Here is a 23,691-nt window from a genome sequence, read left to right as displayed (position 1 = left end):
ACAGGACACTGTCTCCAGAAAGAAGTGACAGCTGTGCCACCAAACTGTACCTGGCAGTGCTGTTATGGCGCTGTTGTCGGATTTGGCTCTGCAGGTCACCTCTGTGTCTTTTGTCACTCTGACCACTTTAATTGCATTGTACAACCCCTCTGATGTCAAAATGGATGTGCTCTGTTCATATACAAGCTCCTTAGAGGGCGTCTCCAAGGTGATGTTCTTTGTAAGGAAATTCCTTGCCAAACAAGCTGCTTTCCCAGTGCTGCCACCTTCTTCCAGTTTTTTGGATTTCATCAGAATGACTTGAGGGACAGAACTGTTTGGGATATCTGTAAAAAAAAGCATGGTTTGGACATACGAGAAATGAAATTAGATTTCTTAAACTTGCAGCAGCTGTTTTTCTGCAAAACAGTTGGTCTCAAAAGAATGTAGCAGCCAACAAATCATTGTGGTACCATGGTTTCTTTTTTAAGCAAAATATCTTTGCCTCTAGCTCAAGTCATACATGGAGAGTCAAGGGTGATCTCACAAATCAATGTCAGGATTTACCTCTGGATGAGCAATTTGAATTAGAGTAAAAACATGGAACTGACAGGAATCCCCCATCATCTTTCCTTGCCAGAAAGGCACATCAATACATCAGACACATCTACAAAGATTTGTGGGTCTACTGTGACAGCAGCATCCTGATAGATCTCTTGGGTAAAGAGAGGTGCATTAGGCTTTTAATTTTGCATGATGTCTGCCTTGCAGGTGGGTCAAGAGATCCCTCAGGTCTAACAGGGTGCTGATCATGGTTTGACCAAGGGGCTCTGATTTTATACCCTTTCCCCAACAGCTCAATGGCTCTGCTGAGGAACTGAGGTGAAAGCCAAATCGTGCTCTGCCAGAACTTCATGGTAATCAAACCAGCAGAACTACACACTTGTCCACACCTACAAGTAACCAGACAGCCAGCAGAAATCAAACATTCATTAACTTGGTTTTACCAGTTCAGTTGAATGCAAACTCTGAACAATTTTGTAAGATTAAACTAGAACAGAAATGTTGCATAAGATTTTATTTTATGCTTTTGTACACTACCCTTCTCTGCCATTACGGTTGTCTTTTCAACTCTGACAGAAGAGACAGTGTTAGGAACTTACACACTGACCTCCACAGCCACTTTATTTACCTTTACAGTGCCTAAGCATGACTTTAAAACCCTGGAAATCTTATTAAGAAGCCTAAGAGGAGAAATGTACATCCCAAAGAAATTCAGAATGATAGCAGACAAAACTTCACTTGTGGAGCTCAAGTTCTTTTGCAACACCGAGAATTGGGATCAGATTTTTTTTACATATAAATTTTGTAGTTGCATGAAAAACATTACACATAGAAAGTCTAATTAGTGACTGAAAAACATGAATGAATGGCTGCATGAATTTTAGGAGGAAGAAAAATTTTTAAAAAGAGAAAAATGAAACACTAACAACTCAGAAAATGGTAATGTATAAAGGATACTTACTTGTCTCCACAGTCAGATGAGTTCCTTTCCCAAAAACAAGAGCAGCAGTAACACACAGTACAAATATGTAAATCAAAAAAAGGCTTGTTTTGCCATTCCTCCTATACACATTTCCTTCCCAGGTGTTGTACCATGGTTTGCCAGAGCTTGTCAGTCTTGCGCATTCTGTGTTCTCTGAGAAGACCTTGAAATGCTTCTCAGGTGGTCTCCTCACCAGGCTTTCCAAACAGCCAGAATACAAACAAGCTGCTTTCCTACAATAACTCCCTGGGCAAGATCTTCAGCAAGAAAAAATGTACACAGTGCAACTGTAGTTCATAGTGCAGAAGATTTGTTTTCTCTGACACCAGAAGCCTCACCTGAGTCCCACTAGTTTGCATTACCTGACAATATAGCCATGTATTCCTCCCACTGCTTGCTTCTGGAAAGGATCTGTGTTTTATGTTCTGGCAATTTATTTGGACAAAAAGTGGTACTTCTCATTTGCTTTAGTCTTATAAATTCACAGGAAGAGGCAAAAGTGATGTGCTTTAGCATTCTTAAGGAATGTTTTATCTGGAACAAACCAACCTGAACAAAAGCAAAGACGTCCTCTGTCCTTACCTGAGTCCTCAAGAGAATATGACTGGAGTATCCCACAGTAAAATGAATGGTTGTTATTTTATGTCATTTTGATTTGGGGGAATTCTCTAAAGATTTGCATAATAAAGTATACGTGCTCTAAACATCTTAAAATGCATATTAGTAGCTCACAAAGGAGTTCAAAACCAAAAGGGGAGGTTGCTCACATCCTGGAAATTTTGGCTGCAACCTATAAAGTATTTCAGCAGACTTGAAAGGGACTCTGATACTTAAGGCCCAACATCTTTTACTGTCAAACATAAGCCATGAAAATATCCTGACTTTAGCTAGGGAAAAAAATCATTGATCAGCATGGAAAGAAGAGGTCTTTGTTCAAAATTATAATTTTGTTTGGGATGACATCCACCTTTATTGTACATCATGGATTTGCAAATAAAGATGGGAATAACTAAGGCTTCTTGTAATTCCTACTCCCCACACTGATCTTTTCAGAGCCCACACAACTTGGGAGCCAATTGTCTTTCATTCCAGGAGCTCTTGGATGTGAGACATTTGTGAGAATTTAAGCCCAAGGCGATTTAAGCTCCTTCCTCCTCTGTCTCCAGGGCACTGGAATTACTGACCTGGGGACACTGGGAGTCTAGGGCTGATGGCAAAACTTCTCAAACTGGGCAGTTACAGATCTGTCTCAAAACTCCTCACCACTGTGAGCTCTTCCCTGAGCTCTGCATTCCTGCCCCAAGTGAGTCAGTGGAAGTCCACTGCAGAATGGGACACTTCACAGCAACCTGGGGCAGAGTGCTGTCCAAACTGGGAATAAGTTACAACATGCTAAGCAGTGCCCTGCTGGTGTTTGGGGATCATGGAATAATGGAGCTGTGCAGAGTCAGCCCAGTGGTTCTGGGAAAGCTTCCTGAGCAGATCCAAGCTGAGGATTTGGCTTGAAAGCCTGGCTGGAGAGCGAGGGCACTCAAGGGATCATTGCAGCTAGAAATTCTTACAGTGAACACAAACCATTACTTTGTTTTTTTCACCCCCATTCTAAATTTAAATGAAGTTTTTAAAAGAAAAAAAAAATGCATTTACTTGGTACAACTGTGAGAGTCGTCCCTGGTCCAAATACAAGCTTCTCTCCAGCCCCTGTACACAGTGATATATTTCCTTGTAAAAACTGTCTCTGTTCCACTACACAGAATTTTGGATTATACAGGCAGTCACATGGCTTCTTCAGTGGTTTAAGACCCAACGTACTTCATGAAGAAATGCTACATGGCTTTCAAGGAAGGATCCAAAATAATATCAAAAGGGTTGAGTTTTAAATAAGAACTTGGGGATTACATGACACCTCTGAAAAGTCTGATGAAGTTGAGCTGGATAGAAAGCAGGAAACTAATCACTTTTCATGTTACTTCAAAGGCATTCTGAAAATTCTTCTGACTTGCAGGAAGCTGTCTGCTTTTTCCCCTTTGTTTCAGCGCTCAGAAGCAGGAGGAACGTGCCCTCTGGGCTCGTAGAATTGTTGTCTGGTGGTCACTTAGTCCCTGAGAAAGTCTTTCTGCTGTTTTAGGTAAGAGGAGAAAGTAGGAAAAATGATTGTTCTTTGTTATGCAGAGGCACTGAAACCTTGGGAGTGATGATCAAAGGAGGTTGTGTTGGTTTTGTTTAGCCCAGTTTTTGCTGGGGGAGGGGGACAAAGATGGCTCCTGTGTGTTCTGTGGGAAGGTTCTGGAAATTTTCACCATATCCAGCAGAGCCAACCTCTGATGGCTCTGAGGATGATGTACATGCTGCTGGCCAAGCCTGGGCCAAGTAGAGATGTTGGTTACGCCTCTGTGATAACATATTTAAAAAGAAATCAAAACAATGTGAGCACACGCTTCTTTTTAGCTAGAGGTGGAGGAGGAGGTGAAAATATGTGAGGGGAAAACAACATGGAGACACCCAGGTCAGTGGAGAAGGTGGAAGGCTCTGGTCCCAGAGGCAGAGCCAAGAATCCTCTGCCAGCCATGGTGAGGGCCATGGTGGAGCAGGTTGTCCCCCTGTAGCCCATGGGTCCATGGAGGATGCAGAGATCCACCCACAGCCCCTGGGGAGGTGCCCACGCCAGAGCAGGTGGATGTCTGGAGGAGGCTGTGATCCAGTTGGAGTCCCAGTGGAGAGAGAGGCCTTCTTCCTGAGATGGAACAGCCTGGCCTCAGAGGTCTGCACCCTGTGGATGAGGGAGCCATGCCACAGCAGTTTTGGGAGGACTGTCTGCCTGCGGGAGGAGATTCACCTTGCAGCAAGCTGGGGCTGCTGCTTGTGAGATTTGGACCCACGCTGGAGGAGTTCACAGGAAGCTGTCTCCTGTGGGAGGAACCCCATGGCAGGGCAGACAATGACTCCTATTCCTGAGCAGCAGCAGAAGATCTCAGGGGTGGACTGACCAAACTCCTTTACCTTGTTCCCCAAAAGGGTCGAGTAGGTTAGAATCACATTCACTGAGCTCAGAATCATAGCAACTAGATATAGGTGGGGTGTATGGCTCAGGGGAAATTACTCCTGAATCCACAAAATGGCGATTTACGCCATCAAGTTTGCCACCATCCGTGTGGCTTTCTGTTTCAGTGTGCTTTTGTTTCAGAGGCGCCAATACCATGCTCCATGGAGAGAGATGACTACGAGCTTCCAAGTCACCATTTCTGGCGATATCAAAGAGTCTCTGTCCCACTATCAGCCAGGTCTACAATTCAAAAGCCTCAGCAAAAGGGAAGTCTTTTACATGTATGGACATCCAGTCCTGCAAAGCATTTAAGTTAGCATCAGAGATGTCTACATTCTTCTGATGCAGAAGCCCTCTTATGGAATCAAGGCTCTGCCTTTGCTCTACAGAAATTCTGTTTCCCATTCTTCCCTGCCACTCACCTCAGTACGGCGGTTTTTATTCCCAGACCGTCCTTTTCTTGTCGTTTAAATCCTTAAGTCTAGCAGGGAGATACTACTGGCACAGTCCATTTCCTCCCACTGGGTTTATAAGTACGTGTTCAGGCACCATTTGTAGCATCGGGAAGGAAGGCATATGATCTCCTTAGGTGGTGTTCAGAAAATCACCTTATGAACAAAGAAACGAACTTTGTTTATACCCTCCAATTGGCGGGATAGGGGCGGATTGGCTGCACACCTGTCAATCACAAGCCTTCCCATCCAATCACAGTACAGTGTCCACACATCTCGCTGACCAATCCCTGCCTCTCCCAGGAGGCATTTGGGCAGACATAGCAGACATGCCCCACCCTGTCCCAGGCTGCTCCAAGGACAGTCCAGCCTGGCCCTGGACACTTCTCCTGGACAGGGATGGGGCAGCCATAGCTGCTCTGGGCAGTCTGTGCCAGGGCACCATCAGCCTCCCAGCCAAGAATTCCTTCCCAATATCTCATCTAACCCTGCTCTCTGGCAGTGGGAAGCCATTCCCCTATGTCCTGTCACTCCAGGCCCTTTACCAAAGTCCCTCTCCAGCTCTCTTGGAGCCCCTCAGGTGCTGGAAGGGGCTCTAAGGTCTCCCAGGAGTCTTCTCCTCTCCAGGCTGAACACCCCCAGCTCTCTCAGCCTTTGAATTCTGTCTCTGCAGGCTGGATGCAGAGCTGTGGGATCATGGAGGTGTGGTGGGAGAGCTTCCAGGAGTGTTGTAGTGACTGAAGCCAGGCTTCAGGGAAGAAAGACTGGGAAGGCAGGGAGTGGGTGTTGCCCTTTCTCTGAGAGAAGAGCTGGAATTTGTGCTTTGGGATGTGCAATGAGCCAGCTGACAGCAGATGGGTCAGGATTAGAGGCCACAGCAGCAGTGGAGACTCTGTGGTGGGTGGCTACTACACATCACCTGATGGGGAAGAAATAGGCAAGGACGTCTTGGGACAAATGGGACATCCGTTGGCTCCAGTCCTCATGGGGTGCTTGAAGCTTGTCAGGTGTCTGTTGGCAGGACAGCACAGCTGAGCACACCCAATCAAGGACTCTTCTGGAGTGTACTGAGGCAAACTTACTGACACAAGTGGCTGCTGAACTGGACCTTTACTTGCCAGAGAGGAAGAACTGGTGCTGGATGTGAGGTGGTTGGGGCAGCCTTGGCTGCAGTGACCATGCACATTTTGAGCTCAGGATCCAGGGAGAAGAGAGCAGTGCAAAAAACAGAACTGGAGCCCTGGGCTTCAGGAGAGCAGAATTTGGGCTGTTCAGGGATCTGCTTGGAGGAATCCCATGGGTTATGGTCCTGGACAGAGGAGGGGTCTAGGGGAGCTGCTCATTTTCAGAGATTAGCTCCATGAACCTCAAGAATGGTTCCTCTTGACAAAGCAGTAAGTCAGGCATTGTGTCAGAAGACCAAAATGATGAACAAAGGGCTCCTGAACAACCTCATAACGGGTAAGCACAAAGCAACCATAAGTGACTCAGTCCCTGTTCTGATGTTTATAGCGGTGAGATTCCTTGTGGGAAGTGCCCTTTCTGATCCCCAGGTCTTGTTCTTCATGCATCTGCTTCTGGGTGTTTTGGGATCTGAAGTTAAAAAGGATCCTTGTTCTTACCAAAATTCTCTTCTGTGCTCTGAGACAAAGAGAAGAACGTAATGCTGAGCTAAAATGCAAGCATCTAAATACAGAAGGTTCCTACCAAATTGTTCAGCTGGAGCTGGCAATCAAATGTGTAAAATGACCTGTTTGCAAGAGCTAAGATCTGAGGTTGAATGTTGAAGAAATTGGTCTTGGAAAAATAGGAGGGTTTTTCTGCTGTTTGAGTCATTCTGGGAATCAAATTTGTATATGTGCACACACTTGTCTGAGGAAAAACAGATGAGGTAGGGCACCATATTTCCCCCTTCAAGAGAAGGGAGGGAGGCAGTTTGTGTGTGGTGATTCAGTTGTTTTCAATCACTGTGGTACGTACTCCACACCGTGCTAGACAGTTCTACAAAAACATTTGGGGTATGTTTTTCAGTGCCAGGTGATGTCTCCACTTTCATGTCTTTGAAGTGCTGCCTTTTGTGTTCCTCTTCCTCAGCATTGTTCCACTTCTGAAAATCTAACATTGCTCCAGAGGATATTCTACACAAAAAATAACACCTGGCAATGGATTCCTTGGAGACGCTACAGGTGATCATGGTAAATTAGATATTGAAGGTGAAACAGTAAGTCACTGTCCATCCACTATGGGGAGGACAGCTAAAAGCAGTGATTTCAAAAGTGAGCTGGAATATCTGCTTGGGGAGGTCCCTGGGCTGCTGACACCTATGACAAAAGACAAGGTGACAGAAGATATCAAGTGGCATTATCATTGTGTTTGTAGCCTTTGCAAGACAGATAACATTGGCCTGACAGGCAGTGCTGTGTTGAATTAATGAGGTTAATGCACTGCAGCAATCCTTCCATAGAGACAAAGGTGGGAATTGGGAGAAAGCCTGGGGACAACTGCCTGACCTTCTGGCATCTGTAGCTCCTATACAGGATGCCTCAGGCACTGTGCTCAGGGACACAAGCCCATGGATGCATTTGCATTGGTCTCCTCATGTCTTCTGTGAAAGCCTACACTTCTAAATAAAGAAATGAATGGGCAGTGCTCAGAAGAAGAGCCCCTGTGTTTATACACATGGAGCCAAAGCTGGGAGTGCAGAAAAAGAGTTTTTCATCATGTCCTGGGAAAGTCCACTTTGGCAGTGCTGTTCCTGTGCAGTGCCATTTGTTCCTCAGATCTAATTAATTGACTATTATTATGTGTTCCTGCAATGTTATTGTGAGACTCTCTAAACATCATGAAGTATCCAAATGCAGTTGAGTTCCACCTTTCCACATTAAAACTTCATCTCCTTCAGTGTTCATTGGGTTTCTTTTTCACAGTTTAACCACAGATGGTAACTCAGCACCACACAGCTGCTTGCTCCTTTGCCCTTTCTTTGATGGGGGAGAGAACTGGAAGGGTAAAAGTGAGAAAATTCATAGGTTTAATAAATAAGTGGACAATTTAAGAAATAAAGCAAACACTGCATGTGCAAGCAAAGCAAAGCAAGGAATTCATTCACTACTTCCAGTTGTTAGGCAAGTGTCCAGCCTACTCCAGACAAGCAGAGCTCCATCACACAGAGTGCTTACATGGAAATACAAATGTCATCACTCAATATGCCCTCTTTCCTTCCTCTTCCCCATCTTTATACGCTGAGCATGATGTCCTGTGGCCTGGAATAGCCCTTTGGCCAGCTGGGGTCAGCTGAACAAGCTGTGTTCCCTCATAAATTTTGTGCACTCTCAGCTACTCACTGGAGGGTGGAATGAGGAGCAGAATAGGCCTTGACTCCATGTAAGCTCTGCTGAGCAATAACTCAAACATCCCTGAATTACCAACACTCTTTCCAGCACAAATTCAAAACAGAGCCCCATTGTCACTATTATGAAGAAAATTAATTCTACTCAAACCAAAACCATCACATTCCTTTAAAAAAAATGGAACCCACCCTCTTTCCCTGGTTCTTTCTGCCTGTGGGAGACACTGAGAAAGGAATGAAGGAGTTAACAACACGTTCATGGTTTGCGGTGTGCTTGTGGGAGACTGCTGCTGTTGTTGCTGCTGTACTTCTGTGTCTGTTTCTGCAAAAGACAGCCCAGACTAACTTGAGAAGTCTGGGAAGAGCTTTGTCTTGCAGCAACCACAACCCCCTCTGTCTAGTTCTTTCCTGGCCCTGCCTGCATTTCAAGCATGGTGCCCTTTTCAAGTTCTCTCATGCTGCAGAAATAGGTGGCTGTGTCTGCAGCTGCTGGAGACAGCAGTCGCAGCCACACCTGGTTCCTGGAGGGGTCTGCAGAGCTGGTGACTCGGGTCTGGAAGGCTGAAGCGATGTGCTGGAGTCCTGTGAAAGGATACTGCATCGCTATGTGCTGCAGCTCTTTGCCAGGAGTCTGCCGGATCCAGTCCCACGCATAGCTGCTATCGGTGATGGCTACACCAGAGATGTGGCAGGTGAGTGAGACAGACTCCGAGATCTTCCCTACCGAGGGGCCTGAGGCCTCTGTCTTCACCTGAGACAGGCCACCTGCAGTGCCAGGAGACAAGGATAAAAAACAGCAACGGCTTAAGCAATCACTTAATCTACTCCGCCATGTCCCTGTGTTTCTGCTTGTGATGTCCAGGATCCAGCAGCTGCAAACTCACCTGCTCAAAAACCCTTGCTCCCTTTAGAATCTCACATCTGGGAGAGACATACACAGCCTTCCCCATTCTCCCACCAGCTCCCAAATGACCATCTAGAATTCCCTATTTCCTCTGCTCACCCCTCAGGCAAAACCTGTGGGCTGGACTGAGTGAACATGAACTGAGTCCAAAACCATAGCAGTGCTATTCGCACACCTCACCATTTGGACTGGGTACCTGTAATACTGCAAACCGAGGGAAACAGGAGAATTGCTTCAAAGGTGAAGCAGTTAGGGCGAGTGAGAAGTGAATTAGTATGACAAGCACAAAGGTTAGAGCTCATTTGGGGAGAGCAAAAGGTAGCATGTCCCTGTTAGAAACATTTGAAAACTATGCTGTGTCTACACAACTCTTTAGGAGCAACCCTGAACATCAGGGTGACACGGGCCCCTTCCAGATCTGAGGTGGAGAGCTGGGTGCTGACGGGTGGTTTGTGTTGAACCTCAGCAGGATTTTGCCCCTGTGTGCAAACAGCACAGAAGTAGCGGGCACAATCCCCAACATGCAGGAGGTGCAGGCTGAGAGATGCCACAGAATGGGAATTGTCCCTGGAGGCTGTGGCTCAACCTTCCACTGCTGGCCCAAATTCAATCTTAGATGAGTAATGGCTTATCCAGGACACCCATTCGAATCTGCCTCGGGGTGCCTGACGGTACCAGCGAACATAATGATTCTCGAAGGTGAAGCCGGAGCCGTGGCAGGAGAGGGTCACGGATTCCCCAGGTGCTCGCAGCCCTCCGCCAGCCTCCTCCAATCTCAGCTGTGCCCAGAGCCCTGCGGAGGGAGAGCGCAGGAATCGGGAAGGGTGCGACCACGGACCGAGGACGTTGTCCCGGTGTCCAGGTGTCCCGGTGTCCAGGTGTCCCGGTGCCCCCGGCCCGGCACAGCGACAAAACCTGACCTCCTTCTCCCTCCTAACATCTGCATCTGCCCTTTGCCTCCTCCCCCACCCCGTGCTCGCTGCCCTCCGTGCCCGACTCTCACCTGCCGGCCACAAGGACAAGGCCAAGGCCAGCAGCCACGGCCCCAGCCCGGCGCACATGGTGACCAGCCCCGGCTCCGCCGCAGCCGCCCAGGAGCCGAGCGGAGCCGCGCTCGGGCCGCTCCCGCCCGGCCCCGCCTCGCCGGGGCAGCGCCGGCGCCTCTGCCCGCCCCGACACAGCCAGCGGGGCTCCGGGGCACGGCAAGGGCAGTGCAGGAAGGGACGAGGGACAGCAGCGTGTGAGGCTTTGGTGAGCAAAGAGCGTTATAGACAGGAGTCTCTTTAACCTCTTGCTCAACAGTGCTCAGAGATCTTTTCTGTTTCTGCCACTGTCTCGGCTGTGAGTGGCTGGGGATGGGCAAAAAGCTGGGATGGGACACAGCAGCACCACTGGGGCCAGCTGAGCAAAGGATTATTGCATGCTAATACGTGGTTCTCAGAAATAAAGCTCAGGGAAAGGTCGGAAGGGGACCTTTGGAGTGACAGCCTTTGTCTTCCCAAGGAGTCCTTCTGTGTGACCAAGACCATTTTTCCTCGAAACGGCTAAACACCTGCCTACTGCTGGAGAGGTAGGGCATGAATTCTTTATTTGGCTTGTCTTGTGGACTCGGCTTATTTTGGTTTTCATGTGTTACAGTGAAACCTGTCTCCAAGTTAAAAAGGCTGTCAGAGCTGGCCCTGTTACCCTGGAGAAACGGGAGCTGGTTGAGGTTTTCATAAAAGTACAGAAACACAAGGACATGACTAGGCTCTTCTCAGCAATGCCCATTGTGTCAATGGTCACTGAGGACAATGGTCAATGAGCACAAAGAAAAAATCCCAGGGGGTTCTCACTGAACATCAGAGAGAAACACTTTTACACAGTGAGAGGGTGACCAACCACTGGCCACTGGCACAGGCTGCCCAGGCACGTTCTGGAGTCTCGATGCTTGGAGATATTCACAAATTGTTTGGTCATGACACTGGGGAAGTGGAGCCTTTGGAGAAGTCAGGCTGGAGAGGGTTGATTCTGAAGGACAGCAGCCCTTGTAAAGGAACCATGGTGGACTCATTTCTGAAGGACTGTATACTGAGGGAGGGAACATGAAGGAGTGGAGTTGAAGTCCAGTGATTAATTGTGAAGAGATGACCCCGTGCCGGATTCCCTGTTGTTTCTTTGCTTTTTGGGGAGAACAGATAGAAAATTCAGGAATGCAGCTCAGAGAGTGTGCCTGGGAGCAATCAGGAATAAAGTAGGAGCAAGGCACTTTGTAATTGCTCACAGTTCTACTCTTAATCAAATTTCCAATCGACCAGAATCCCTGCAGTGTGCAGTAAATGGCAGCAACACCTGTGGTGCCCAGTGATGGCACCTGACTTCTTGGGAACAGCCCTGAGACCCACTGGCTCCTGGTCTCTGGCACCTCTCACCTTCCTAACATCTAAGGCAGCCTCTGCCAGGCTCCGGAAGGTTTGTGTTAAAGCTCAGCATGATTTCCTGTCCCCGTGTGAAAGAATGGCACAGAAGTAGCGGGCAGAGTCCTGAGGTCGCAGGTCCCAAAGAGACAGATCAGCCTTGGATAGGGAATTGTCCCGGGAAATCTTGGCCCGACCTTTCACTGCTGCCCCGTAGTCCACTTTACTGCCCGAGGGGGAGCTGATACGGGATAGCCACTCCAGGCTACCTCCGGGTGTCTGACGGTACCACAAAATCGCATAATCCCTAAAGGTGAAGCCGGATCCGCGGCAGGAGAGGGTCACGGATTCCCCAGGCGCTCGCAGCCCTCCGCCAGCCTCCTTCAGCCTCAGCTGTGCCCAGAGCCCTGCGGAGAGAGAGCGCTGGAATCAGGCAGGGTGCGACCACGTACCGAGGAGGTTTCCCCGCCGTTCCGGTGCCCCCAGCCCGGCACAGCCACAGCCGCCGCCCCGCTGCCTCCCGGCAAAGCCCCGAGCCCGGAGCGATGGCCCGTGAGCCCTCCTGGGGCTGAGCTGCGGCTGCTCCGGACACTGCGGCCGGACCCGGGACAGAGCCTGCACATATCCCTGTCCCTGTCGCTGTCGCTGTCGCTGTCCCTGTCGCTGTCGCTGTCGCTGTCGCTGTCCCTGTCCCTGTCCCTGTCCCTGTCCCTGTCCCTCCTCCCCCGCCCCAGACTCGCTGCCCTCCCCGCCCGGCTCTCACCTGCCGGCCACAAGGCCAAGGCCAAGGCCAGCAGCCACGGCCCCAGCCCGGCGCACATGGTGACCAGCCCCGGCTCCGCCGCAGCCGCCCAGGAGCCGAGCGGAGCCGCGCTCGGGCCGCTCCCGCCCGGCCCCGCCTCGCCGGGGCAGCGCCGGCGCCTCTGCCCGCCCCGACACAGCCAGCGGGGCTCCGGGGCACGGCAAGGGCAGTGCAGGAAGGGACGAGGGACAGCAGCGTGTGAGGCTTTGTTTTGTCTTGGTGAGCAAAGAGCGTTATAGGCAGGAGTCTCTTTAACCTCTTGCTCAACAATGCTCAGAGATCTTTTCTGTTTCTGCCACTGTCTCGGCTGTGAGTGGCTGGGGATGGGCAAAAAGCTGGGATGGGACACAGCAGCACCACTGGGGCCAGCTGAGCAAAGAATTATTGCATACTAATACGTGGTTCTCAGAAATAAAGCTCAGGGAAAGGGCGGAAGGGGACATTTGGAGTGACAGCCTTTGTCTTCCCAAGGAGTCCTTCTGTGGGACAAAAACACCTAGGCTAAACACCTGCCTATTGCTGGAGAGGTAGGGCATGAATTCTTTATTTGGCTTGTCTTGTGGACTCGGCTTTCTTTGGTTTTCATGTGTTTGAGTGAAACCTGTCTCCAAGTTAAAAAGGCTGTCAGAGCTGGCCCTGTTTGCCCTGGAGAAACAGGAGCTGGTTGAGGTTTTCATAAAAGTACAGAAACACAAGGACGTGGCCAGGCTCTTCTCAGCGATGCCCATTGTGTCAATGGTCACTGAGGACAATGGTCAATGAGCACAAACAAAACATCCCAGGGGGTTCTCACTGAACATCAGAGAGAAACACTTTTACACAGTGAGAGGGTGACCAACCACTGGCCACTGGCACAGGCTGCCCAGGCACGTTCTGGAGTCTCCATGCTTGGAGATATTCACACACTGTTCAGTCATACACTGGGGAAGTGGAGCCTTTGGAGAAGCCAGGCTGGAGAGGGTTGATTCTGAAGGAGAGCAGCCCTTGTGAAGGAACCATGGTGGACTCATTGGACTGCAGACTGAGGTAGGGAGCAGGAACAGTAGAGATGAAGTCCAGTGATGAAGTGTTAAGAAATGACCCCGTGACTGATTCCCTGTTGTTCCTTTGCTTTTTGGGGAGAACAGATAGAGAATTCAGGAATGCAGCTCGGAGAGTGTGCTTGGGAGCAAACAGGGATAAAGTAGGAGCAAGGCACTTTGTAATTGGCACAGAAGGTCGCTGGGATCATGGGCAGCCTTAGACAAAATGCTTTCAGCAACTCACAGAGGTGATGTCTCCTCTCTCCTCGGCGCTGCTGAGTCCACGCTTGAGTACTGGGGGCACAGCTTGACTCCCCCTACAAGAAGGAATTTTATCTCCGGGAGAGAGGCAGTGAAGGGCCAGGAAGATGATTATGGGACTGGAGGACCTCTTGCATGAGGAAAGGCTGAGAGAGCTGGGACTGTTCACCCTGGAGAAGAGAAAGCCTGGTGTTGTGGAGGGGAGATGTTCTTTCAGCAATGGATAGAAAAAGAATTTTAGAATCACAGAATGGATTAGATTGGAAGTGAAATTTAAAGGTCATCTAGTCCAACCCTCCTGCTATGATCAGGGACACAAGGAGCTCAAGCTGCACCTAATGTGATCTTAAATGTGTCTGTGGTTGGAGCAGATACAACTTCTTGGGGCAACTTCTTTTCATCACTGTATTTATAAGAAATTCGCGATTATTTTTGTACCATACAGCACTTAGTACAAATATCAGAGATTAACATGGTCTTATGTTTACTCCCTACATCTGTCACTAAAAAGTCTTGTGTCAGCTAATGCTTCCTTATTTACTTATATCAGTGACTAATATGTATTTGCCAATATTGTTGTTTTGAGGACAAGGATTGTGTGTCAGAGTGAAGAATGATAAGAGAAGTACATTATGACCAGACAACCTATTTGAGATACTCTCATGGAGAAAAATGCATCAAAAGATCTAGAACCATATTCAAACAAGTCCATGAAAATAATTAGCATATATGCATGTATTCAGGAAGGGTGATGAATATGTATTCATTTCTGGAACAGGTCTTTTCTGTAAGGTTACTAAGCATGCTTTGAGGAGACATCCCCAGGCATCCAGAGCTGCTAATTCAGTAATGTTGGCTTTCTAACACAGCAAATTGGTTGGAGAGTTTATTTCATAGCTTTTGGTGACAGTGGGCAAAGTGGATTGGAGGAAATTCATTTGGGAAGTGATGAGTAGACGTTCTCCCTCTCCCCTTCACAGCAACCCAAAGGCCACTGCTGGAGGGTTGCAGGGGGTATATGTTACAAATTATCCCCATGGCAATTTCATTTCTATACTAAACCAACCCAGTTCTCCCAGGCTCTGCAGCTGTTCCCTTCCTTGTCTTCACGGCCTTTCATTGCATTTGTTCCCCTCTGTCCATGTCCTTCCCAGGCTTGGGAGCCTAGTGGGTAACTCAGTAGTCCACAGTCTCACCAGTGCTGAGCTGAAGAGGATTCCTCTCCAGTGAGCAAGGAGTCAGGTCAACATGCCAGGAGTCTGCATGGCAAACGAGGCTGGGGAAAACATGGGCTCACTGCTGAATGGGATGGGGACCAGGTGACACAGGATGTGTGTCCTAGTCTCTGCCAGGAAAGGGTTCATTTTGTACAGTAGCCAGGAGGGGGTGTGGCCAGAATCGACTATTGTTCAATGCCATCTCAGGTCACTTGCCAGGCATGGGAGTAAGGGATTCCCTCTCTTCTTCAGGTCAGGAGGAGGGAGGGGGAGAAAGCTCAGCAGGCAGAAGAGTCTTGTTTTGCTTTCTGTGTAAATAATGTCTTCGTTTTATACTTTTTGTTATTAACGATGTTGCTGGTACTGTTCATTCGTCATCTCACAGCAAATTATTCTTATCTCAACCTGTGATTTTAACCATTGTGCCTCCAACTCTCAACCCCATTCCCAGAGCAGAAACTGGAAAGGGAAGGGATAGAAGGACTAAACAAGCTCTGGTTTGGGACAGTCTCCATGGAGGACACTGAATTGGGGTCTACTATTCCTAAAACACAACAACAAGGGAAAGGGCTGAGGTACTGAATGCTTTATTCTCCTCAGGCTTCAGCAGCCAGACCAGCCTTCAGAAAGTCCATTTCCCACAGCCCAGGGAGAGAGACTGGAATAATGAATACGTACCCTTGCACAATCTATGTCACTGAGCCCTTTCCTAGTCCTTAATGAAAGACTTTGTCCAGAAGGTTCTCAGGGAAGTCAGTGCTGAAAGCACAAGTGAGTGAAGAATACAAAACATCCACTCTTTTCTCACCCACACAGACCCTTTGCCTCACTTGCAGAAGGCTGTAAGTGTAGCGAAGCACAATTGCCACTTCCCAAAGCCTTGCTGACTTTCCATGAGGAAGGAGGGCTGTGAGGTGCTCCAGGGGCCAAAGCAGAGATTCCCCTGATGTCCATGATGAAGACAATGGTGATGCAGGTTGTCCCTCTGCAGACCATGGCAATGGATACCAGATCAGATATTGATCCTGCAGACAGTGTAGAACCCCACACAGGAGTGAGTGGATATGGCCTGAAAACATCTGTGACTCCATGGAGAGCTCACATTGGAGCAGGCTCCTGTCAGGAGCTGTGGTCCCATGGAGTGAGTAGCCCAGGCCAGAGGAGGTTTTCTGACAGAACCTGTGTCCCACAGAGGAGCCACAGTGCTGCAGTGTGTTCCTGAAGGGATGCACCCTGTGGAAAAGACCTACTGGGTGGGAGGAGTTTGTGAAGAACTGCAGCCAGAGGGAAGAACGTGCCCTGATGAAGGTCCTGGAGAAATGTTTTCATCCATGGGTTGGACTGCACACCGAAGCAGGGGAAGAGAGTGAGAAGGAAGAAATGGCAGGGAAAACAGGAACTGATTGCAAGCTACATTCCCCATCCCTGTTTGCAGGGATCAGGTGGAGGAGTTGTTTCATGATTTGTTCTCATTTCTCATTAACTTACTCTGATTTGATTGGCAATGACTTCATTTTCCCAAGTCCATATGTTTGCCCATGGTGGCACTGCTGGGACATCTCCCTGTCCTTATCTCAAACCATAGGCCTTCATTGCATGTTTTTGCCTTGTCCAGCAGAGGAGGAGAACTGAGACAGCAGCTTGTTGAGACCCTGGAACACAACCAAAGTCAACTCATCACACCTTCTCAACTCCTTCTTCCTGATCAGGTCCTCTGTGGCAACTGCACAGAGCAATGCCATCCCTGCTGATCTGTCTTTCCTAAACAGCCTGGCTCCATCCACCACAGCAGCCTGGAAGCTACAGCAACACATCTCCATCATCCCATGGCTCTGCAGCCAAGGCACAGAGGAAATATGGGGATATGCTGAACAGGAGCCCAGGCAACGAGTACTGAACATTCACTTGCCCTAACAGCCTCTGAAGTTCCCAGAAGAGATCCTCCTACACCACAAGTGGTAGCAGCCGTTCTACTATGTTTCCCTCCTCTGCCTTCTAGTGCCCCCAAGCCAGAGGGATGTTTCCTGCACCTGCCAGTGCCTGACTAGAGCCCTGGGGTGCAGCTGCTAGAAAGAAATGCTGAGTGATCTGTCTTCCCCATCTGTTGGTTTTGGGCCCACTGTGCTGCAGAGCTGTTCCAGTGTGATTCTGCTCCACAGTAATACATTGCTGCATCCCCTTGCTTTGCTGCCACAATCTGCAGTGTGAATTGGTTCTTGGAGCTCTCCAAGGAACCCTGAAAGAGGCCTTCGAAACCTGCTCCATAGATATCACCCTCCCTGTAAATAAATTCCAGAGAGCCCCCTGGGCCCTGACGGTACCAGTACATGTAGTACTTGCTCATATCAGCTCCCCTCATGCTGCACTGGAAGGTGACTCGTTCTCCCTCTCGCACGGTCACTTCCCTGGGGTGTTGCTCCAAGGTCATCTGGCCAGTGATTGCTGCAGAGAACAAGAACAAACCATGATCACTCCAAGAGTCAGCAAAGGTCAGGGCAATGCCGGTGGGACATTGGAATGGCACTAAAAGAGTGGGGGGACAAAATCATTCTCTTTGAACCCAGCTGACACAGATGGGCAGAGCTGGTAGCAGCTATCAAGGCTCACAAGGAAGGAGACACCACAATTCCCTCCCTATTTTCCTCTATCAGACAGGAAGCTTTTTCTGATTTTCCCCAAAGAAGCAAGAAGGATTTGCACCATGGGGTGACAAATCCCTTTGTCTTTGCCCAGACAGGATGGTGAGGAAGCCACTCTCCTGTCCCTGAAACTGCTCTACATGAGCACAGGAAAGACAAAAGCTGTGACGGGCAGCTGAGGCTTGGGCCCTGTGCTGCCATCCTCCAGCTGGTCTTTGCCAGAGGGGCCGCAGTGCCCAGCAGCAGAGTGTGCAGTGCCAGGGCAGAGCGCTGTGCCCCAAGGTCTGAGTGCAGCAGGGAGGTGCCCTGCGAGTGCCCAGGCTGCAGAGGAGGCAGCGTGGATGGATGGATGGATGGATGGATGGATGGATGGATGGAGGTGCCGAGCTGCCAGCTAGAAGAGGAGCAGGGCTGTTCTCCCCGGGCTCCACAGGCATGGCTGGGCAGCTGGAGCCAGGAACAGGTCTGGCTGCAAGCGCTCAGCACAGCTGCCCAGAGCCGAGCAGAGCACAGGGCCACGCTCAGCTCCAGGGGGCATCAGCCCTTCCCTTCACTTACCTACAATGGGCAAGAAGCCCACAGTGCACAGGGCACTCCACATGGCCAGGCCTGCTCTGGCTCACCTCTCTGCACCTTCTGTCTGCCTGCACAACAGCTCTGCCCACACCTTCCCTGCCTGCGCCTCTGTCACTGCACTCAGGCCCAGTCCCTCCTAGGCCCTCCCTCTGTCTGTGACAACAGAGAGGGGAGAGCTGTTTTGCCAGGAGGAGCACAACTTGAAGCTCTTGCTGCCCTCTTGAGTCTCTCACCCTTTGTGGTCCCCATCTTTCTTTTAATCCCTCTCTATATAAGTGAGGCCTCTTCCATAATCACACTTTCTGTGATCCTGTGGAAGACCCCTCAGGCTTGGTGTGGAGTGAGTCAGTGGGAACACTAAACAGGGAAATACCATTGCTAAACCACAACAGCCTTATTTGGCATTCAGTGTGGAGCATAAAGAGTTGAAACAACAAGAGATCTGCCCTGGGCAGGTTGGAAACAAATCTGATCTAAGCATTAGTTGTATTAGGTGTGCAGCCTCTGCTGACAGCATTTCTTGGCCTGTTCATGTGGCTGTGGTACCTAACCCTGTGTATGTTCCATCTGTGCTCCTCGTGTTGAGATTTGGTGGGGCTGTGGGCATTGACAAGGGGACTGGGAAGAGGACAGAAACTCTCAGCCTCTGGAGGTGACTCCCTCTCCACGTGTGAGAGGAAGGTATTGTCCCAAGGATGATCTAGCAGTGTGTGCAAGCAGGTGGAACCCCATGGCCTGAGACTCTATTTGTCATCAAAATAAAACTGTATGTGCAAAATGCCTGTTAAGAGATCCCCACAAAATGAAGGCTGGGTGGTCTCTAGTCTGTCCCCATGCAGGTTATGTTTATTTAGAGGAAAACTCTAAATAAACGCCAGGTCAGGTTGTTGTGCTGTGCCCAGGAGGAGCCAAGGGCCTGAGGGTGAGGAATTCTGGCCCTAGAACACTGTGGGGCACCACATGGGAAAAACCCCGAGGTTTTCTGCACGTCCAAGGCTGAGGCTTTGATATGTGGGAGTTCAGGGGCTGAGCTGCAAAGGGGTCAGGAAATGCAGAGATGTTGGTACTGTCCTGAACTTCTCCTTCTGTCCCATTCCTACTGGCTCTGGGAAAGCCAATCCCCTGAAGGGATGAGACTGGGAGTCCTGCCTGGTGCTGCCTGGGCCTTTCTGGCTGTGCAGCTTCCCCATCCTTTGTGTGTTGGGCACTGAAACCTTTCAGATTTGCTTGGGTCATTGGGTCTTGCTTGGGTCACTCAGATATTGACCCTTGCTTGGGTCATTGCCATACATTTCTGCAGAAGCAAGAAAGGTGTAGAGTGGAAGCATAAACACTCCTCTCCCCAGATATAAATAAAAACATGAGAGAAAATGCAAAATATTCTTCCTGGTATACAGGGTTTGTTGTTTTTCACAATGCTTTGCCCTGTAACCTCTTGGAAAGAGCTTTATTCTGTCAGGATGCTTTGAATGTTCTCTGCCACAGGAGAGAGCTCTCACCGTGTGGAGTTGCTCAGCAGGAGAGATGGTAGATACCTCATTCTGTGTGTGAGACTCAGCAAGGGAGAGTAAAATTAAATATCATGTGCTGGAGGTGAAAATGTTCCTAAAATGACTTAAAAAGATTTTTGGAAGTTCACATTGTGGGTGGTGTTGTCACTGAAAGGGTGGGAAAAATAGAAAGTCTCCAACAACATTTTTAGTGTCAGAGAATCAAGGCATTACTTTATTCTGCCCAGCATGTTGTACTGACCAGGATATTCAACAGAAATCCTTAAATCTACACATCGCCCGCGTTGTGCAAAGAAAATCCATCCAATCCACAAGGTTTTTACTAGATTTTTCACATAGTTCTACAGTCAGAACCCAGAGAAATTCATTGCTTCAATGTTCATTGGTCCCAAGTTACACAGTCCTGTTGGTTCATTTTCCCCCACCCTCCTTTCCACTCTCATTTATGACAACAATTTCTAGTATTTGGTTTCCTCTTGGTTATTGATCCCTTTGCCACTGATGTTATTTAGGTTCTCATTCTTGGTTCTCTTATCTCTCTTTTCCCAGGGCAGGTGTCTGTGACTATGCCCGGGGTGATGTTTGGAGCTGATGTTTGTTAATGGTCATTGATGGTCATTATCTTTTGTGTATCCTCTGTGCTACTCCCTGTTTGAGTCTGTTGAGATGTTAAGCTCATCAGGCCTCGAGTCCCCTGAAAGGAAATTTCAATTCCCTTCCCTCGGGGCAAAGGTGAACAAAACCCCTGACTAAAGTTACAGAAAGAATTCTAAACATGGTATCATTTCCAACAGGGTGAGGGTCTTCTCTTCTCTGACCCAAGGCCTGAGGGTCTGACCTGACCAAGCTGAATGCAGCAGAGCTTGCTATGTCCTCTGCAGAGGCTCTCTTGAAGGCAGCAGGGACTCAGGCAGGGTGAGAAAAGCCTCATTTCCCCTTCAGGATGTGGTTAAATTGTTTTTTCCAGAGCAGGGATGGGTTGGTGTAACTGAGTCAGAAATGGTGACCACAGCATCCTGCCTGCTGCTGGTGAGAGAAGATCAGCTGGGGAAGGTGTGTGCTGGGCTCTCTGAGGTAAGAACCAAGTTGCTATGGGAGCTATCACTGCATCAAACCACCCGACATTATTTTCTGGTGGCCTCTTCCTCATCTTATTGAGTGCAAACCAGCAGCAGGGTTTCTTCCCTGCTGATCTGAGCATTTTCCTCCCTCCTGCCTTAGCAAGGTCTCTCCTCACTGAAGCTCTTGAATGTGCCATAGAGACAATTCTCTGCATAAAAGTGTGGAAAAGACAAATTCAGGCAACAGGAACTCTGTGTTATCAAAGCTGTGTTTGCAATTCTAGTTGCCTTTAAGATAGTTGGATATCAGAAATCTGCATCCCAATTTCAGAAGAAAAAGCACAGAAAAACCACAGAATTTATGCCTAGTCAAAATTTATTTTCATCCCTTCTACAGGAACGTAAATGCACCTGTTATACATTTGGCAGAAGAAATATAGGATTAATAAAGAAATGAACTTTATCTGGTTGAATTGAATCCCTTCAGATCCTACACAGGTGTTCTCATCTACAATACACACGTCTTGTTATTAAAACTCTCCAAATCCAAAAGATACAGGCAGAGACACAACATGCCCGTGAAAGGTGCTTTTAAAAGCCCATAAATCTATAGTGAGCATTGGAGTTTCAAAGCTATTGAAACAGCCTGGACATTTCTATGCAAATGCAGAAGAGTGAGGAGATCTATTTAGCAGGAGGATGAGGATAAACCCACTCTGCTCCATTCACAAAGGGAAGGAAATAGCAAAAGCACTTAAAACTCTTCCCTGTAAATCAGCTGGCCAGGCAGGAGTGAACAGCATTCAATGTCTTCAGGGGAAGGTGCTGCTCTGTGTCCTGGGTGGTCACTGCCAGCAGCTCTGTCACTGCTTGTTCAATCCCCTTGTGCTGCTGGTTCACATTCTTTCCTGCTCTTCTTCGGGTTCCTCTTGCCTTCATTCCCCATGTCTGCAAGAGCAAAGGGGAGTTTCAACAACATTTAATGGATTTGAGCCTAAGAACCACTGTTTGATAGCTGAGAGCTCCCTTACCTCAGAAAAGAAACAGCTTGATACTCATGAGTGTATTGACAGTGATGACCTTTGCCAGCAGGACTCTCAAACCCAGCACAGCCATAGACAGCATGTTCACTCTCTCCCCTTCAGCATCTGCTCAGGGACCAGAAAAGATGAGAGAGATCATGGTCTAGGTTTTGATGATGTGATCTTGGCAGAAAGTGGTAAAAACCACTGGGGATAGTTTGAGGGAAAGGAAGAGCAGCAGGGAACAGACAATAGAGAAGATGGCAACAGCAGGGCAGCCCAGGGTCTGTCTGCATTGCTTTTTGCTTTCTGGGGCTTGTGTGTTACTGCAGGAGCAACCCTGGGACAGCAGCTTGTGCCTGCTGAATTTGTTGTGTTCTGATTCCTCTCCCCTGGAGAAAAGACATTTCCATGCCTTAATCCCCAAACAGCAATAGAACTTCACAGCCTGTTTGGGTAACTCACCTTGTGCAGAGAGGTCTGTGCTGTTGCACACCCTGTTCCTGGGCCCTGTCACTGGCTCTTCAGTTACTGGTAATGGGTAACTGGTAACTGTAATTGGTTCTTCCTCTGCTGTAGCATGATAAAGAAAAGGCATTTTAAACTCTATGCACATTTTATACAGGATTAATAAAATGTTAATGTGACTCTTCCCACAGGAACTTGAGGAAAGTACAGACTGGGGCTCAGATGATCAGTCATTAATGCCAACATTCATTTGAGGAGATAATTTCTCCATGCAGTTGCAGGAAACAAAATAATTCCTGCATTGTTTTGGTTTTAGTATTTGAATGACTTTCACGATGATAAAACCAATTCCAGTAAATATAAAAATGCTTTTGTAAAAAAATCCCTAAGTGCCCCGCCTTTAACTTTAGTTGGCTTTTAGAAAGGCTGTTTCAGGTTGTGCTGCAGGAGGTTTGCTGCTACAGGGGGAAATATTTAGTCATAAGGAAATTCACAATTTGAACAAATGGATTGTGTCTTTCTCCCTGCCCCCTTAAAAATGTATCTCCAACTAATTCAGCAGTTGAAACCATTTCAAAGTACCAAATGTCTTTCTCATTTCTGCTGGGTGCCCAGGCCAATGCTGACAAGCAGGAGAACACCAAGCCCCACAGGACACTGTCTCCAGCAAGAAGTGACAGCTGTGCCACCAAACTGTACCTGGCAGTGCTGTTATGGTGCTGTTGTCGGATTTGGCTGTGCAGGTCACCTCTGTGTCTTTTGTCACTCTGACCACTTTAATTGCATTGTACAACCCCTCTGATGTCAAAATGGATGTGCTCTGTTCATATACAACCTCCTTAGAGGGCATCTCCAAGGTGATGTTCTTTGTAAGGAAATTCCTTGCCAAACAAGCTGCTTTCCCAGTGCTGCCACCTTCTTCCAGTTTTTTGGATTTCATCACAATGACTTGAGGGACAGAACTGTTTGGAATATCTGTAATAGAAGCATGGTTTGGACATATAAGTAATGAAATTACATTTCTTAAACTTATCGCAGCAAGGACACAGTTGGTCTCAAAAGAATGTAGCAGCCAACAAATCATTGCGGTGCCATGGTTTCTTTTTTAAACAAAATATCTTTGCCACTAGCTCAGGTCATACATGGAGAGTCAAGGGTGATCTCACAAAACAATGTCAGGATTTACCTCAGGATGAGCAATTTGAATTAGAGTAAAAACATGGAATTGAAAGGAATCCTCCTGACTCCTTCTTTGCAACAAAGGGCTCAGCTTATGAAAAGCTGTCAGACACATCCACAAAGGTTTCTGTCTCTACTTTGACTCCAGCATCCTGATGGGACTCTTGATAAAGAGAGGTGCATTAGGCTTTTTATTTTGCATGGTATCTGCTTTTCAGGTGGGTCAAGGAATCCCTCAGGTCTAACAGGGTGCTGATCCAAGTT

At 48.3% G+C, this 23,691-nt stretch overlaps 1 long non-coding RNA gene and 2 gene segments (V, D, J or C); all 3 read right to left on the bottom strand.

Moving 5' to 3' along the window:
* Window positions 1–7,371: 7,371 nt before the first annotated feature.
* LOC146426501 (immunoglobulin heavy variable 4-61-like) lies at window positions 7,372–13,673 on the bottom strand. The segment is given in 3 exon segments: window positions 7,372–8,019; window positions 8,884–9,134; window positions 12,433–13,673. Coding segments are annotated over 3 exon segments (387 nt in total).
* On the bottom strand, window positions 9,572–10,334 carry LOC146426502 (Ig heavy chain V region 6.96-like). The segment is given in 2 exon segments: window positions 9,572–10,066; window positions 10,277–10,334. Coding segments are annotated over 2 exon segments (553 nt in total).
* Window positions 13,674–14,627: 954 nt separating the features above from the next.
* LOC146426500 (uncharacterized) lies at window positions 14,628–18,356 on the bottom strand. The gene is made up of 2 exons (XR_014846173.1): window positions 18,169–18,356; window positions 14,628–17,413 (listed from the first exon to the last, which is right to left on the bottom strand). It is a non-coding gene; the product is annotated as an uncharacterized LOC146426500 (long non-coding RNA).
* Between the last annotated feature and the right edge of the window lie 5,335 nt (window positions 18,357–23,691).

This window comes from Lichenostomus cassidix, chromosome 27, assembly GCF_008360975.1.
Source record: "Lichenostomus cassidix isolate B80296 chromosome 27, HeHo_3.0, whole genome shotgun sequence".
NCBI classification, from domain to species: domain Eukaryota; kingdom Metazoa; phylum Chordata; class Aves; order Passeriformes; family Meliphagidae; genus Lichenostomus; species Lichenostomus cassidix.
The sequence above is the reverse complement of the archived record's forward strand: the minus strand, read 5'-3'. Positions and strand labels throughout refer to the sequence as shown.